At 37.2% G+C, this 19,563-nt stretch overlaps 1 protein-coding gene across 1 annotated transcript in view; it reads right to left on the bottom strand.

Moving 5' to 3' along the window:
• Positions 1-19,563, bottom strand: part of SIM1 (SIM bHLH transcription factor 1) — a 51,268-nt gene that overhangs the window by 10,073 nt on the left and 21,632 nt on the right. Inside the window, exon 9 of the mRNA XM_063153069.1 lies at positions 6,835-7,000. Within this exon, the coding sequence (XP_063009139.1) occupies positions 6,835-7,000 (166 nt within the window). The remainder of the gene's footprint in view (positions 1-6,834; positions 7,001-19,563) is intronic.

The raw sequence follows: 19,563 nt of genomic DNA on the forward strand, positions 1-19,563 counted from the left end.
TTGAACTTATTTCCTCTTATTAGGAAGGAAAAGTTGGCACTACCAACAATTTTGAAAGCTCTAAAGTGATGGCAGATAGGTAGGAAGCTAAAAATCCCAGCTCTGTTGCAGTATGGGAACAAAGGAAATCCAGAAACTATTTGCCAGTAAAGGTGAGTGCTAACCAAAGCAGGCAGAATGAGCATTGTTTGGCCTCACTAAAGCAGGGCTCTCCCAACACAGAAAAGCAACTAGTAGGTTGTTGGAAAATTAGTCAGGACAGGAACATGAGAATTTGTTTAGAGAGACGTAAGGGTTAAGTTAAATGTCACAGATTTCTAGATATTCATATTCATATACTTCCAACTTTTAGATACCTTTTGGGAAAGGAAAAGAATGTTTATTAAACCCCCTAGGATTTAGCTATCTCATTTTTAAATCTTTTTATTTATTGGAACTGTCAAACTTCACGGAACATTTTTAAATCAATTTCACCCGTGATTATGGGCTGGGATGAGACCAAAGCTGCACACGCTCACCTCTTCAGCGCTGCACACTCATGTCACAAATCAATGTATTACAACATGAAACCTTGGAATTCTCCCATTCCATCACTCACCTTCCATATGCCCACTCTGCCTTTTCTTTTAATAGGCCTAACATAAGGTTACCTTCCTTTTCATTAGATTAAGTTGCTATGAAACTCCTCATTATCAGCCAGGATCAAGGTTTTATGCACTTACCAATCGAAAGTACTTACCAGATGTTTGACTTAGAGAAACCTAAACCATGTGTGCAACATCAGTGGAGTTTTTTGGCATTTAATTGGGCATTGCTTCAGTATTCCAGTTTCTATTTGTGAACACTGTTTAGGTTGTGAACATGATAGATTTTTTTAAAGGAAACAAAGAAAGGGTCATGGCTTTGAAGAAGTCAATTATATTTTGTTATTAGTTGTCAGAAGAGTATCCATAGGCAACAAGCCTACCAGTAGACGTGGAGGAGGTCAGAAAGTTAGTGCCACCATACTCATCACAAAGGTTTAGAGATGAAAGGCAGAACATGAATTTTCATGAAGGTTAGATAGTTACAGAGCCACAAAAGAGCTCTTTTAAATGCCAGCAACTCAACATACACTAACTAGGAACTTTGTTCAGTCACCACAGTGTTATTTTCATCAAATGGAGCATCTGTCTTTTCTATTATCCTTTCAGACCTAACATTTACAAACTGCTTAATCACAAAGACACCTTCAGAAATAACAGCTGAATTATTGTCAGCTTTTTAACAAAAATGTATTGTAAGCTTTTTTACAAAACAAAAAGTACTGTAAGCTTGTTTACAAAAAATGTGATAAAATTAAGTTTCCAATTTAAAAAATTTTAAATTATTAACAAGATTAATAGTTACTAAATCTTATTTAGAAAGAAAAATCAAAAAAGAAGAAAATACATTTTAATCTGTTTTTAATTTCAGAACTGTTTTTAATGCTCTGTTTGAATTTGACTTGTATAAACCAGATTTTTTTAATTTTAAAAGTTAAGCAGAAATATTATACAGCATAAGCCTAAATGCAAATATAGAAAAGTCAAGAGTTCATTTGTTTTCTTATTAAAAATAAAACTCCTAGTATCTATTTCTTTCATGACAAGGACAAGGAAAATTAATTTCCAATAATATTATAATGAAATTTCTTTTTGGACTATTTATGATGATAATAAATGCCAGAAAATCTTTCAAACTGAAAACTCCTCATTTCCTGCCCTGTCTCTACTAGATATTCTTCTATTAGTTCTCTTTTTCTAAGGACACTTCAGTGTCCAACATAGCTTCTCTTGAAGGGAATATCTTCATTTAACTGAAAAGTTGTGCAATTTCTGCTTTTATCTTGAACCTAATCACAAAAGGCCTTTGTGCACTTCTCCTAAAGAAAGGGAAGTTATCTCATATGTTTTATATCTAGTATCTCAGAAATGCACTGTGTGAGGTCATACAACCATGTATCAAGACCAACAACACTTGACTCATCTTCTTCCTACTTGATGTGAACGAAGATTATTTGAGATCTGACCTGCGGCAGGTGTTAGGCCATGGACAGAATTAAATTAACACAGTCAATTGCTTGTGGTCCACATTTTCTGCCAAGGTTTGATATGAGTATTTACTCCTAAGGTGCAACATAAGCAGACACAGGGCAAAAATATGTCTAATTTCCTTTAAAGCCAGCCACATCTCTATTTGGCATCCTCAGGCTGCCTCCACTGCTGCAGTCCAGCCACTGCCTCTTCTGGGAATCTGATGCTGACAGGTGGAGACTTCAAATATGGGCATGTGTGACATGTTGATGGGGGAGAAATGAAAGGGTGATCAAAGATACTGCTTTACTGAAATGGAAGTGGAAACACTATCTCTCAAGTCAGAATTAGGCTCCCATATGTCAAGTGATGAAAGACCCATAAAAAATTAAATACGATTTAATGAAAATTATGGTAAATTAAAATCAGTTGGGTCTTTTTGTCAGTCTCAGTCATGTCTCAGCAGAAACACTTTATTTTCTGCTAATTTCTGCTCTCTGACTACTATCAGGAGTCAGAAGGCAAAACTAATTTATTACTTTTGAGTTTTTGACAAAATTTAATCAGTAGATAGTGATAAAGAACTTCAAACTGGCAACATCTGAATTCCCTTCAGGTGATTTCTGAATTGTCATCTGGCATAAAAAATGTAAACAAAATATAAATTAAATGGTGCTCCAGCTGGTCCCTGGAACCTGAATTGTCACCTCTGAAAATTAGAAATGTCTTCCAGAGTGGTAATCCAGCATACAATCAAAGTGAGAGCGCACCAGCAGGATTAGCACTGACAAAGAGAAGGTTTGTGGGCCATCATTGATGCATTTTCATTTGAAGAAAAACTTCAGGAGGGTTAAAGAGATAAGGAAATAGGAAGATATAAATTCCATGTCTAAGGAAACTTACTTTATGAGAGTCCAGGGAAGTGTATTAGGCCAGTAGACAATTTAATATTTCTCGTGTGATTTCTTTTTGCCTGCCCTTCTATTCCTACAGGTGTCTCACTGGCCTGAGGACTTGTCCTGTCATACAGAGCAACATCAGCCTGCTCTACATGCCACCCCAGATGTTCAAACAGCACACATTATAGATATATAATTTTCTGGCAGCCTACTCAGGCTTTTATCATTATAAACATTAAATACATGGTGAAGCCCTCACAGAGCCCTCTTTTCCATGAAAAACTTTCACTACATCAGCATTAACAGCTTTTCTCTTGATTTGTGTCTGAACCACGAGGAAAAAAACATCACAGATGCAGGCTGCATTGTACTAAGAACATATGCATGATTTAAATCACTTTTATCTTACATTTTACTAATGTAATCCTGAAATGAAAAATATGCTCTTTTCGCATTCACTATTATAGGCACAACAGATGGTGAAAGGCTTAGATTAAAGTAATACAGCATGTCCATTAAAATAACCCCCACTGCTGGTGACTCTTCACCAGACCAGGAGTTATGTTTACTATAAAAAGAGGGGTTTGCTTTGCTTTTGAACACACTAAAAGTTGCCAAAGCTTTAGGCTACAGGAAGAAATTAAAACAAAACAAAAGCCAGACTGGCTAGAATTCTTCCTGATTCTGTTATCTTTATTCCATTTGGTGATGTGCCCAAATAGTGATGAATTGCAGAATTAATCCAAATTATCCATCTAAAGGAGATATAAAATTAATATATCTCTGAGACCTGATGCATTAATATATACACCTATGTACCTACCCATTAATATATACCTATACCTCCATTCAACAGCTCTTTTGTACATCCTTACTTGTATGTGTGTTTTCATTTTATATATATATATATATGTATATATAAAATCTTTATCCAAGAACTAAGATGAGATATGAAGCAATAAACATTTATCCAGATCTCACCATGAAACATTTCCACTGCAGGGGCAGACAACAAGCAAGTTAAACATTTTTTTATACAATCATCATTAATGGGGCATTAAACTCCAAAGCAGTTCAGATGATCATAATTAAAATGTTTTTCTAGTCTTGCTGCTATTGCCTGCGTATGGAATTAATGAGGTCCTGGGCTAGTTTTTGGGAGTACAAAGGTGCAGGGCTAGATTTTGGGAGACCTTCACAATGATGATAATGATGATGATGATGTTGTGGGGAAAGACTGCAGGCATCTTTTCACCAACTCATTATTTCCTTTTTCTGCAAATATCCATCAAATCTTCATCTGCCTTTTTATTTTTTTCCCCACCATCTCTTTCAGCTCTGCACCTCTCTGGTGGGACAGGACTAGAAAAGCACTCTTCAGACTCTCTGAGAAAATTCTGCAGCTGGGCCACAAATTTTGGGTTGCTCTCCTCTCTGCTGAGGAGGTTGCTCCCCTTCCCCTGCCTGAGGCTGGTTTCACAGAACCCACTAGCCCAGTGTACAAACAGCACACTGTGTTAATCAGATGATGATCAATGCCTCCAGTTCGATGAACTCAGTTTCACTCAAGAGTCTGCAAGATGCACATTATGCTATATTTACTTTTGCATAAAAATTGAAGGAGAAGCATCAACACTGTCTTAGATGATTGAAACACCCACTTTTTGCCCTTGTAGTAAAGATTCAGCTGAGATTGATTAGTAAAATTTTCATACTGTTCACATCTCATGTACCTATCTTAGGGACACACAGCTGGCAAGGTGAAGGATTCTCAGTCAGCATCCAATAAAGCATATGATTTCTTTTTCTCTTCAAGAGAGAAGCTAAGTAAATTATAAGAAAGCAAGAGAAAAGGGGAAAATGGGAAACAAATTATGTACTTTTAAAATCTCATAGGTGTCCTTGACTTTAAGAAGTACTTTCCCTGCTGCCATTATTTTACTAATAAACTTGCTGCTTCCTTCCTCACCACAGCTCAGGCTCCTGTGTAAGCCAAAACCCGTGATCTCGCTCTTCAGCTGTGACTTTTAAGTCACACTCTAATTCTCCTCTACTGTCTGGCAAATTACATGGGCAGGAGACTGAGGGACACAGGCTGTACCACCTGCTGCATGTTCTTCACAGCAGCCTCTCTTAGTCTTTCAACAGTTTATTCAGTGGTGGAGAAGGATGACAGAGGGGCAAAGCCAAGCTGCCAGCATTACTTGTGGTGATGGGCTGCAATGAATGGCATGACCATTTTTCAAGATACTGGCAACTAACATGGCTGCTTCTTTTTGAATGATGAAATATGTGACTTTAATATCAGGCAGCTGGTAATGAGGATGCAAAATGAAAGTGGAGACTAAGCACCCTGGACTTTCATACAACAATCCCTGATAAACCAAAAGCATACAACAATCCCTGATAAACCACAATGCTGCATTGCTCATTCAGTATTTTTCTCTGGTGACAGAAAGAATAAGGAGGTCATACTTTTAGAAATCAGATAGATGTGGAAGGATAACAAGCCTTCAGCTGGGATTGTCCTGCTAGAAAATGAATACTTTGGAAGAGACTGCATAAGGAAAGATGAACTGTAATTACAATATATCAAAGACAGTCATAAAAATTGAATTTAGAATTATTTGTATGTATCTTCCCCAGTTCTTTTAAACTGATTACAATTGTTACAATGATGTAGTGCATCCAGGAAAAAGGCTTTTTTTAAAAATTCACAGAGACGAGCATGAACAAGTGAGCTATAATAACCTCTGTCAAATGTTAGATTCTCAAAATTAGGAATTCATATCTAGGTGCTCAGTTAAATACTTCCTGTGCCAAAAGCAGATGTCATTTAACTGAAATTCTTATCCTTGGTACTTTTGAGAGGAAAAAGAAAGAAAACAAGGAAGTGATGTACATATTCGGGATCACATTGGGCCTCTCTTAGAGGTCTATTGAGAAAACATTGCACCTGCAGAGAAACTGTAGTTATTAAGGTCATTATCAGTGAAATATTGAGGTTCTTTAAATATTCTACTAAATATTAGGCTCTTTAAAAATACATAGCTCTTCAATCTTACATCTTGAATTCATACATTTATATCCAGTTTGTTTATATATCCATTTATATCCTGTTATGTAAAGGCATAAGAGCAGCAGGACTTGTATCATCAGTAAAGATCACAGTTATTTAAACAAACATGTTTTTTGAGCTAAAAGTTTGATACTGTAAGGATAGAAGTGCTATGACATTGCCTGCAGAAATCAGTTGTATAAACGTATTGGGTAAATTTCAGTTCAAAGACCCAATTGATTCTGGTCCATTCCCCAAGATGGGACATGTTCCTTGCAACTTCCCCACCTCCTACTGCTTTCTTCCTTTCAAAGGTTTACACACAGAAAAGTTCACATTTTCTTGTTCCAATTCACCGAGTTGGTTGACTGCTTTCCCTCATCAAAACTCATTCCTCTTGACTACAATTTCAGTATTAACTGCTATCTAATATCTGGCAGCTTTCTAGATTTCTTGGAATTAGTAAAGACCAAGTAAGAAAAAGCAAGATTTCTCAAATGGCAAAACTCACAGTCTTCTCAAATCAAGTATTTCAAAACCAACATTTTCACTTGTCCTTCTGTTGGCTTCTCATTAACTCTGAGCCCTGTGCTGCTATTGTTGTTGATAATGATTTATTTATTATGCACGCTGAAACATAAATGTTTCCAGCTTTTTAGAAGCAGTTTAAAGAAACATATTCCTGTCTCAAGCTCATATAAGCTGCTGTCCTTTATTCCCTTCAAGTAACATGTTCTTTGGCCCATTCTAGTTATTTGGGTAAAGTAGCAGCCAAAATCAAGATATTCAAAGATATTTAATTTAGTTTTCCAAAGACAGCTACCTGTGGGTACGGTGATGTCCTGGATTTTGACTTTGTGCTTGAGAGGCGAGATTTGCTTCCTTTTCTATTGTCTGTAATGGTCGGAGCTGCATTTGCGTATGAGAACGCTGGCTTGGTAGCAGTGACCTGATCCAGGGAGAGCTGTAGTCCTTTATATTCTGTGTCCCTATATGAAAGGCAAAAGTGAAAAACAAACTCACTTCATGTCTTGATGGGAAACATTCCTTTCTTCTTAGTGGGGGGTGAAAATGGAAGATTTTTTAAGAAAAAAGAATAAAAACCATCCAGGGCACGCCAGTATAACCCCCTAATACATTTATGGAGTATAGCTTACTAAGCAATAGCAGTATTTTTACACTGAAAATATGATTGCTTTTTGCATCCAGCTGTTATCATCCTGATCTGCTTTCTTCAGTAATAAAAAGCAATGGGATGGATATTTCTGAGATTTGTATTACAGTTCTACATTGGTCACATAGCTGAGCAGTAAATAGGATACATTTTCCTCACAACTCTTTTAACCATATGACTACAAACTTTCCATGCATGTATTATATGTGTTTGTGTGTGTTCACATGTGTGTATGTGAGGCGCACATAACAGCTTAGACAGATGACTAAATAAATTGAACAAAATAATTTTTAATGGGAAACACTTGATCTCTAAGGTTGTATTTTTCATTGCTTAAGAAGTTTCAGGCAATTGTGTAAATTTTGTTGGTTTTTTTTTCTTCTATGGGTCTTATGAGTGTTTATTCATCCATTTTTAGTTTCTTGTACCAGTTTACCAGTCAGGGAAAACAGCTAAATAAATACAAATCTTGTGATTTAAATAGCCTGTCCCTCACCCACAAAATAATAGACATTTTCTATGGGGAGCTATATATAATGACAGTTTTTGAAGTTTGGCATTAGTTTCTTCAAACTAATGAATACATAAAAGTAAGGAAAACTGGCAGTGTTCACAATGTCTTACTAAGCATAATGAGGGCATATGCATTGGACTGCACTCCTCTGCACACATCTGCATGTCTGCTGATACCCGGGGGAGTAACAAATGAGCTCTCCAGCTTTCATGTAGTCATACGGAACCTATTCTGACAATGATTTATTAAAAGAGAGCAAAGCAAGAGCTTCTTCCTGACCTACCTACCTGGAGGAAAAGAGGAAGGGTTCATTTTTTTTCCTTTGTATTATCAGCAGAGAAATAAGGGATAAGGGAAGAAAAATGCTTCTCTTAAGCAGTCAGGGAAGCAACATATTCATTCACACATTATCCCATACCCCACCCAAACCTAAAGATTAAATACAAATATAAATCAATTATAGTTAAAATAAATTGTTTACCTAGCTTTAGCAACAATATCTATAATCACACAAATATTGATGTGCAAGCCATAAGAGTCTAACTTTTTTAGAAAGAAACTGCATCACAGCCTAAGCATATTACAGCTTAGTAGACTGAAATGATTTCATATGAAAGTCAGGAGTAGAAGAATAAACTTGCTAAGTCACTGAAAAAAGTGAAATAAGATGAACCATTGAGCAATCACTGATAAACCTTCATAGCCAACAGATTAATTTATCACAGTTCTACAATTTTTTTTTCTTCTGATAAAGAAGAGGTTTAGGTTTTTTGTCAATGCAGACAATGTATATATGTCTGTGTATATAGAACACATGAAAGTAAATCCCTAACATTAGAACTGCACTGACTGTGCTGTTTCCAGTCCACAGCAGACAGAGATTTGTCAAGTATAAATAGTGCTTTGTAATGCAAAATTAATTCTTTAGGTAAGTTCTTGGGGTAGTTCTAGTGAGGTAGTTCTTGAGGTAATTTCTTCAAATTTTGGCTTTAATAGAGATAGGTCTCTGCAAGAATACCTGTATTTGAAATATCCTGTCTGCAGTGAAAGTGTCTGAGTGCGGGGATTTGCTTTGCCCTCTTTGGAAGGTATGGTTCATCCACATATTTTGAAAGCATTAATTTTTCCCATGGTTACCCTCAAAATTGTCATCCAGACACCTTGACTTGACACGCAAATCATCTGTCTCCATGACTGATTCCTAGGAAATTATCTCCATGTTATATGAAACACAAGAGATGTCAAACAGTCTTAATAAATGCTACAATGCATGAGGTTCTATCAATAGCCCTGAAAAAAACTATTAGTCTCATCCTGATATACACACTCCCCCTGACTAATTATAAGAGGAAGGGTCTTGTGTTCTCAGTGTCAGATGTAGAAAATATTACCACCAGAAACTAAAAATAATCAAAACTAGGTAGGTACATTTTCAGAGCCTTAGGGGATTGTGTTTTGGTTTTCAGCCTACCAACCCTTTTACCTTTGGTTTTGCTGAAGAACCCACAGCTCTGTGCGCCTGCCATTAACTCCCCATCTCTGTTTTTTTCCATCCTCTAAACATCTGCTGCTGTCTTGTATCAGTGAAAAAGTTTTAAAACCCTGGGAGAAATGCTACCCTGGTATTCAGACCACACTGTGATTCCAACACTGCTTGTCTGCTGTTATATGTGTAAGGGCCAACCATTCAAGAATATAGAGACTACTCTCTACAATGTTTCTAGGTTGTGGGAACCAGAAAAAAAACCCCAACAAAAGAGTCAAACCAGACTTACCAAAACCTTGCATGCCATTCTGTGTTACTTTTCTACATCCTTTGTATTGTTATGGTGAGGGCTCACCCTCCCAGAACACCACACCTTAGAATAAACAAGACAAGCTCGTATTTGCAGCCAGTTGCTTAAACAGTAACTTCATCCAAAAAATGATCATAAAAAACTACCTGAAGTTCTTGCTGCTAGATGCAAAGTTTTCCCTTAGAAAAAGAAGACTCCTGTGCTCTCTTTGCAGATGAAATACTGGACTTTTTTCATCACTGAGTGATGATTCAATACCATCTCAACCCTGTCCTAGAGGAGCTACCCTTCAGAGCAACCAAGAGAGATACCAGAACACTATCAAGCAGCTGCACAAGATAAGTACCAGAAGTTAAAAAAGAAAGAAAACATGGAGGAAGGGTCCAATGTCCTCAATATCAGATGCAAAAGATGTTCCACTAAGAAATGAAAACATTTTTGAGTATATCCATATGCATTGTGAGACAAAAGACTAGAGAAAGCAGGACTCCTAGTGATATACAAACTACAGATGGAAATTCCAACAGCTTCCTAGAGGAATTTATAAAACTTTCACCAACATGGAACTATAATCTCCACATTCTTATTCTCAGACTCCTGAATCCTCTATTACACAGTCACAGCCACACACTAGTACAGCATCTTGTGTTCTATGCATAATTAAAAAAAAAGTGGTGGATACAAGCCTCTTCCTCCAAGGTCCTCACCTTCAGGATCCCACAGGGATCCATACAATCTACATCTATCTACATGAGACTGCTGAGAGAGAGTGATATGGCATGTGTTCAATTGCTAACAGTATGTTGCTGACAATCTAGTATTTATCTCATTTTCTGATGCAACTATCATCACTATAAAACATCAGAATAACTACAGGAAATTAGCTCTTAAATGAAGAACAGATGGATCAAACTGAATCCAGACAAGACCAAAGTGATGCTTCTTTGCAAGGGGAAACACATTGAAGACCTCCACCTTTTCATGATGGGAAACAGCAATTCTTTCCACAGTTGGATGGAAATTCTAGGTCCTCTTTGACTCTTCAGAGGACATGAATGCATATGCTTTTGGTAGCACGTGGTTCAAAAATTGTATTATTTTTCCTCTATCTTGTCGTTCCTCCCCATATGAGAATCTGGCTGGTATGGTCAATGTATCAGGCACCTACAGACTGGAATGCCAGGCTTCACTGTAAGCAAATTCAGAAGACAAAGCATAAAAGCTCCTTGCTACAATATGCTGTTTCCCATTGTCTTCTCAGATCTAACTCCCAGAAGCATTTCCACTCTATGGCATGCCTCTGGCTCTTTCAGTGCTGTTTATAAAGCTTGAACCTGATTTTGAAAGCATTTATAGGTATACTACATGTACACCATGAAAAACTGAGGATCAAAGACTGCACCAACTGCATTTCTCTGCAATGAAGCATCTGAAAGCTGAGTACAAAACATTCTTCACTAAAGACATCTAGCTACAGCAAACTGCAAAGATGGTGAAGGACAAGGGATGAAGGAGCAGAATGTTTGGAAGAGGAAGCCAATCTGTTTGTACATGACTTGAATGCCAAGTGAATCTCCAACACTTATGTGAAATTTCAAAATTCAGCTTTAGAACTTTTTCCCTACTACTATGGCCAAAATGTACTATATGAAAAAGGTAGCAATAGTCTAGCTAACCAAAGTCTGAGTAAAAGATAATGAATCACTAGCAAACAGACACAAAAAAAAAAAAAAAAAAAACAAACCAAAAAACAGTAAGGGAGTATCAGAGGACCACAAAACCTGAATTCTCAGCAAACAGGAGAGTTTGCACAAATACAGTGACTAAGCATGTGGTTAGAGCTCACCATCAAAACGAAAAGAAAATGAGAGGGTTTTTTTAATGTGGGCTTTTTGAAGGAAAAAATATGAGGAAAGGGTGAATCAGCATGACAGAAATAATGTTGGGAAGACAGAGGTCCAGAGTGGCTCACAACAAACTAAAACTACAGACAAGCTGGGCTTTCATTATAATTGTGTTTCTTCGGTTAATATGAAGATGTTTGGAACTACTATAGCTCACCATGGAAGTGAGACTAGACACTAACATTAGACAGCTAAAGGCACAAATAATTTTCAAGATATTATTACTCCCTACTTAAAGACAGTGTTGGCTATGGAACAGAAGAGAACTTAAGCCCTGAAAAATGCTCTCAAACAAAAAAAGATAAATAAGATGTATTCTGAAGAAGAAGTGAAAGCATGACACTCATTAGTAAATAATAAATAACCAGATTCATCCAAAAGTACTTCAGAAGAATACAGATCTTATATATCCAGAGCTATAAGCAGCATAACTTTCAAAATAAGAAAAAAATCTTCAGAAAATAAGAGAAAATGCTCAGTTCAAGGAAAATTCTGCAAAACTGTGAGGAAAAGCATCTTTTTACATTAATAACACTACATGCCAGAAAGGTACACATACAGTAACTGAGAATACACAGATAACCAACAAAGAGGCAGACATTTACTGTGCATTTAATTCCTTCAAAAGACACTGAATTTAGATACCTTCAAGGAAATTCAGTATAAATTTCATATAACTCATATATGGAGTTACAGCATTGGATGAAAAGGTGTGATGGGAACATCAAGACTTGACAAACACTGGATAACCTACATCCACATTATTCCTTACACATATTAAATGACTAATGAAGTACAAGTTGAGAGTAAAAGCATTATGTGATCTTAGTGCAGCAGATTCTTACATCATTGATACAATCATTCACCTGACTGAAGCAAAGCAGAAAATACTGTTCATGACAATGAAAAAGGTTTAATTACAATTGGTTGCACTATTCTTTCTCTTGAATACAAGATAAATGTTCTTAATTTCCTCTAGTTTTACTTGAAAAATCTATGGATAGGGTCATACACACTCTTAATTTCTTTTAGTTAAAAATTAGGAAAATTGTATTTGTCAGATGTTCTGCCAGTTTTACAATAAAAACTGTGAGATTAACTAGAGGTGCTAATGTCAATAATGTTCAGTCTATTTTTCTGAGTTACTGCAGTTTGGCTAAAATCAGACATGAAGGTGGTAAAAATCAGACACTTTCTCATGAATGTCTGACCACAATACTGCAATATATCACTCTTCTACTTTTACACATTGCCTGCGACTTTTAACATTTCCACACTCCAGCTCATGCAATGCTAACAGAGCACTCACTATTCAGCAGATGAGTGAAAAGAGAACAGATTCTGGTTGTTTGTCATCTTCATGGCTTCCTAAATCAGCAGATGGTACAACAAAACAGACAATTTCCTCATCTGCCGTGTCCTCGGTTCACGTACAATGTGTCTCAGAAATGTTTACAAAGGCCTCGGTCTGCTCACGCGATTTGTGAGGAGGAGCATATGCAATCCCTTTATGGATTTATCCTGTCAGAATAAGGTTTCCCTGAGGTTGTACAGGAAGCCAAATTTCAGGACAAAGTAAGGAAAAAGCTACTGAAGCTCACTGCTTGTCATGAAATTAAGCTGACATTCAGTTGTGAAACCTCAAAGTTATTCCCCCCCTCAGTTGTTCCATCAGTAATAGGGATAATGTTAGCAAATCTCCTTTCTAAAACTTCTTGAGTGAATAGTCCCATATAGGCCAGACCTACTGCTCACCAAAGCAATTGGAAAAACTTTCCAGAAATCTTTCAAGTGGTTGCTTATTATTAGCACACCTAATGTCTACTCAGAGAAGTATGAGTTCTGTGTATCAGATCCCTTCATGAAGTTCCAGGCACACATTTATCTCCATAAATAGCACAAACAACAGTGGCTGTTTACATCTTGTTGAGTCAAAGTTTACAACTTGTCCAGCCATGAGATTCACTTACACAATATCATATTTCCATATTTGCTTTTAAATAAAAAGCAATCCAACCCAGGACGTCTAATTATTTTATACATTCAGAAAAACTGAAGCACCAATTTTACTGTATGGGTCACTTAACACAAATGTCTGAGGATTTCCTCTAGACAACTACTGTAAGAGAAATTTTATGTATATTCAATGATTGGTTTCTCATCTCATAATGCACTCATCTAACTGCCAGTTGAAGTTATATAAAACATCCGGGGCTCTAGACAATCATGATGGGGCAGATTTTTCAGCAGTCTGAAGGTAGAGTTTGTCATTCTAAACCACATGCCTTACCACCTTTGGCTCCAAAAAGGAGACCTGTATTTGCTTTTATTTACTAGACCATTAAATCAATGTCACCCCAGTGCATCAGCAAGCGCAATTAGGCAGCACATCTTTAGGAATTAGTGTCATATAAATCTAAGTTTTCTCATATGCCTGTAGAGTTATTCCCATTTTACAGAACGCCAGTCTGATGACAACACTGCAACACTGCAACATTGCAAAAGACTGCTCTTATACAGACTAGATTTTCATATCTCAGAATTCTTAATATTCTTATGTGCTAAAAAAATATACCTTGAATACCAATGACACCCACCAGACACTGATCCAATAGCCAAATTATCTGGATCAATTCTCAACCCTCTCACAGGCTACTGATGCTGCACTGGATGAATTACATATCCTGGGACTTCAGCACCTGGCACTTCCCTGAGTTTACCATCAAGGCTGCCAAGGGAACTTCTTGTTTTGATAGAGTCACATTTAGCCCAGCACTGATTGCTTCTGAGAATCCCTACCTTAGCTTTGCTGAATATTAGCTCTGAAGATGAGGATAACAATATGCTATTGTAACTAACACATATTTGATAACATATCTTTTTCTGTCTGACCTGTTAAATTTCATCTTTTTGTTGGAAGGAACAACCTCCTTCTATCAATGCACAATAGCTAACATTACTAAGCTAACACTCAGCTTCAGCCCCTGGCTGCTCTTCATCACAGATAACAGAAAATACATTTCCCAAGAGTATACCCGTGTCACTATTGGTGCAAAACATTCTTTTATTATATCAGAATCTCCATGTATGCAATGTAAATGTTTTTAACTATGCCTTATACCATTTATCCTTGATTAAACCTCGTCTAGATAGTTAATCATTAATGATTTCTTTACAGTTGCTGTGCAAACAGCTCATTCATGCCTATGACATATCACATTTCACAGACGTGTTCTTTAATTGGATTAATTTATTTCTAATCTACTGAAGTCCTCACTATAGTAATGCTTGACTAAATAGACATAAAACTTTCATATTTAAACTGCTAAAATAAATTTGATATGTATTCTATGAATGAAAATATTTGACTGAATACATGTAATACCATTGTTATTGTGCACCTAACTAAGCAGAAATTATTGGAAATAGCACATTAGATGTATGATATGCTTGTGATGAGGGATTTCAGAGGATGCTGATGATTTTTTGGCAGAGATTATACATTAACAGTTTTCAAATGCTAATAATTTCTACATCCCATTAAGGGATGTAATAAGAAGAACCAGTAGGAGCTCCTCTTGATTTTCATGAAGGTTGTTGGATGTTGTCATTTTCAATCCAAGGTCTTTTTTAGAGATAAGCACTTCATACCAGTCCTGTCCCCTCATGGCAAGGGAGACCACAAAAATGTTTTTTGAAGATTGGCTGCTCTATGTTTTGTAACAGTAACTGAAGAGCTGGCACAGAAGTGGATACAAGTCCTATATGTGGGTGTTTAGCAGCCACAAAATACAATTATGTAGCTACAGACTATGAGTTATTAGGGGGATATATAACATTAAGCCCTAACTATAGGGCTTAACTATAGTTAGAAAACTCCACTCTCACATTTTTCTTTCTAAAACTAGTAATTTTGTTGAACAATTCTCTGATCTATATGATTCACCACATAAACTGTGTGGGAGTTTCATTAAAAAAAAAGCATCACATTGCAGAGAGGTCACTGATATAACAGGCTGTCCTGTGTATAAGAAAATGCACATCATGGCATAATTATACCATACATAAACCCCTCATGCACTGACATTTCAAACATTGTATGCTCTGACCATCTTATCTGAAAACTTGAAAAAGCACGGAATGGGAAAGAAAGTATGATGATGAGCTTGGAACAGCCTTTTTGTGAGAAAAAATTAAGGACTCTCCTCAGGTTAAAAAAGAGGTGACCAGGAGAACAAAATAAGATCAGTAAATTGTGAGTGGCAAAGAGAAGGAAGATACAAGTAGGAAGCAGTTTTTCACTTCTTTTTCTAAGGCAAGAATTATGGGCTATGAAATGAATGAAGAAAAAGGAGGCTTTTATTATCCCATTTACTTAACCTTGGCAAAAGCCAACATGGTGTCAAAAAGCAAACCAGTGAGTTTACGGGGGGAAAAACCCCACAAAACATTGACAAGTAATACATTCAAAGATGTCATATGTTTCTTGGAAGACATTTGAATTTCTTGGAGACTGGGAGAAAGTGCTAGGGAAACATGGATACATGGACTGCATGTTTGTCCTATTTTTAATCTCTTTCCAAAGTATTTCCCATAGTCACTATCAACATGTGTCTGATTCCATGTCACTGTTCTTATGTTACACTCTATACCACACTAGTTAAGCAGTTTCATACCCCAGTTCCTCTGAAACTGTGAAGAGAGGTCCTGAAAATTTGCTGTCATTACTTTTAATAATTTATTCTAAAACTTTGTGATGTTTCAGGTTTTCTAATCTCCTCTGTTTTCCCCATAATTAAAGCTTTTGTAGTGACAACCTTCCTAAGATCCTAAGGTGAGCACTTAAAAATTAACTAGCTTTTCTGTGATGACATTCTGGATAAGCTTCTGTGATCTGGGAATAAATTATCTGAGGGAAAAAGAAAATGAGCTTGAAAAATTATTTACTGTTCACTCTATTTATTCCTCTTTGGGAAATTTTCTATCTGCATGCAGCATAATGAACTTCCTCATCATTCCACACTGCTTTTTCTGATCAGCTACACCCCATAGTGAAGAGGCCTGTTGAGTGCAAAAGGATTCATGAACTCCATCTGGTAGGGTGTCCCATTTACAATAGATCCCTTCCTCTTCCATCAGATTAGTCCTGTCTTGTTGTAAGACTCTCACCTTCCTCAGGAGGACCAGTATTTTTTTACAACAAAAATCTTTCTGCTTCACTAGTCCAGAGTTCCTCAGGTTTGGCCAAGGGAGGGCACTTTGCCTCTGAGAGCTGTCACTTGCCATCAAGAAAAAAAATGTGCTATAATACTTAATAACTACTTTTCAACTGGAAACCACTTTTCACCCTTCTTTTGCTAAAATTTTAAGATAGGTAAGGGGAGGAAGACAGGCAAGGATTTGCATTGGAATTTTGGCTTTTGGGGAGAATGGGTTTTTTTGGGGTTGTTTTTTTTTCAAATTAAAACCTGTTTTCTCATTTCATTATTTGGACCAGAGTCAGACCATTTTTAAACTCCTTCCTATCCACAGCCAAACCTCTACTGGAGCCAGATCCCACACACACTACTTGCCACTTGGGTCTAAGTCTCTGCTCTTATTGGACTCAGCTTGGTCATCCAGCTTTGATAGACATACAATGCAGACTTTTATGCTGATTAAACAGGAGGCAAATAACAAGAAAATATAATGAGGTTTTAATGTAATGCATAAGTCTCCATATTATTTGATAATTTCCTAATAATCACTGAGCCTGTCTCCTCAAAGTCTTCATAATACATGGTTATATTTGTTAAGTGGGTCCATTAAACATTTAAATTTGTACTGGATAACCTGTTTGACTCCCTGGACTCTCTGGACCACAAAATAAGTTAAACCATCATCTCTTGCTCTACTGCTGTTACCCCACATTTTCTAGGAAATTCAGAAGACTTTTTTAGTGGCAATTATTGCTTTATGACAATTATAACAAAAACTCCACATTAACATGTGCAGTTCAAGAAATGCATGCCCATGTAAAAATCCAGCTTATCTAAGTCTCCAGTGGGTTGAGTGTTTATGGGTAGTCAAATACTTAATAGGAAGATCTAAAATTTCTCAAAAATAAATTAAAATAATTTAATAAAACACAATAATATCTACCTATGGTCCTCTTTAGAAATCTTAATCTGCCTAGTACCTTGTCCTCTTGGTCATAGCTTTGACTGGAGCAGTCAGGGCCTTAGTTGGCTTTAGCCATTCTGTTGTCACTGCTCCACATGCATATTCATCAAGGGTTTTGGGACGCTTAGGACTGTCTCTGACTGAGCAGAGACACTCTTATTGTTCCCATAATACTGTCCGCAGCAGCATTCATGCAGATCAACTCCACTGCCAACCTACAACCATCCTCCAACCAACACTACAGCCATTCTGCAGCTGAAGGAACTGAACCTTTGATTTTGTTAGTGCAGAGTGCAGCACACAGCATCGTATGAGATTTGCTGCGCTTGTGGTGGCCACTGCTGTAGTCCACATAGAGCGACTCAGGAGTGTCACACTGTGCAAACTGTGCTGTGCACCTTCTCTCCTACTGCTTTCCTGAACTAGATAGCACCATGGAAGCCCCACTTGCATGCTCTCATGTTACACCATTGCAGTCACACTGACAGGCAGTTTTCTTTGGTGTGAAGCCACGTCCATACACGCGCTGCTGTTTTTCACAGACCAGAGAGCTCATTATCTTTCTGATTATCACACACTAAAGAGGCTGATTATCTTTTGAAAGATAACTGTTTAACTATCCTGCCAGAAGCTTAGGATCAACAGAATTATTTTGCAGCCAAACACCATTCAGAAGTTTGGCTGCAAAGGGTAGGATACTATCAGATTATTTATCCCCAAATACAGTGTTTCTGTGAGCAAATACTCCATTGAGATAGGCCTAACAAAGCAGTCATTAAAGGTTATTATTTTGTTCTGTGTGCAAAACAATCTTTGGAAACAGCAAGAAAAAAATATCATGCAATGCCTTTGGATGAATTTCAGCAATCCACAGCCTAAGTCAGAGAGTTTTCTACAGCAGCAGCCCAGGCTACCAGCTGCCAAACATAGTACAGAGACAATCAAAGCTACAGGCTACTTGGGAACAGTGAGCCTTCAGGGCATGTTCTCTTCGTCCCTGACAGCACACATGTAAGAGCATTGAATGCTGGATGGTTTTAAAGGTCTTCACTCTAGGTTATGTCAAAATATCTGCACAATGCTACGGGTATAGCCAGACTTTGGCTAGCCAGGCATTTGAGTTTCCAGAGCGGCACTGAAGCTTCTGCAGATAATAGCTGTTATTTTCAACATTGCTGTCCCCAAGATTTATACACAGTGGTTTGTAGCTGAAAAACTACGGCTGTTCTCTATTAGGCCCCAATTCAACACAGTAACAAAATGCACCCTTCAAGCCATCTCTATTTGGCAAAGCCAAGGAATATTCTTATTTCCACTCATGTGCCTAAGGGGCTTTTTATTTCAGAACTGAATTCACCAGGATATAATCGTGCACTGAAAGTTATGTCTAAGAACTTTTAAAGCCTGACATGTTCTCAAGTGCTTTAGTAAATCAGGACTTCTGCAATTTAATTGCACTAAGTGGATGATAACAAAAGACAACAACAGGAATAAATCATCTAACTGTGTTAAAGATCGTGAGATTGACTCCAGACTCCAGCCATCCCAAGCCTTCCGAAGGGTCAGACGCTGTACCCTTGTTCACACAGAGCAGTGCCTGCCTCCATAAATAGCGTCATCAAAGTGAAAGGGGCTGCCTCTGAAGTAACCCACTGAGTACGAACATATGTGCTGGAGCCTGGCCCACACTGTAAAGTACAAAAGAGAGGTGAGGGAAGGAGAATTAGATTTCAAACAGACACTTGCCACTGTTGAACGGACAAAGGAGATTTATTTGTTAACACTTAATTTAGGTTGTGTCGAAATGCCACATTTGTGTACGAATTAAAACCTAGCAAGAACAACATAATGTAGCGGGAAGATTTTGCCTCAAAGTTTAGTAACTTATCACACCTGTTGCACCTCATGATAATTACAGTGAAACAACATAGAAATGGCAGCAGTGCTAAGATGCAGCACAGAGCAACAAGAGCAAACATGCAACGGATTAAGGAAACAGAAG

Source organism: Melospiza melodia, chromosome 3, assembly GCF_035770615.1.
Source record: "Melospiza melodia melodia isolate bMelMel2 chromosome 3, bMelMel2.pri, whole genome shotgun sequence".
NCBI classification, from domain to species: Eukaryota; Metazoa; Chordata; class Aves; order Passeriformes; family Passerellidae; genus Melospiza; species Melospiza melodia.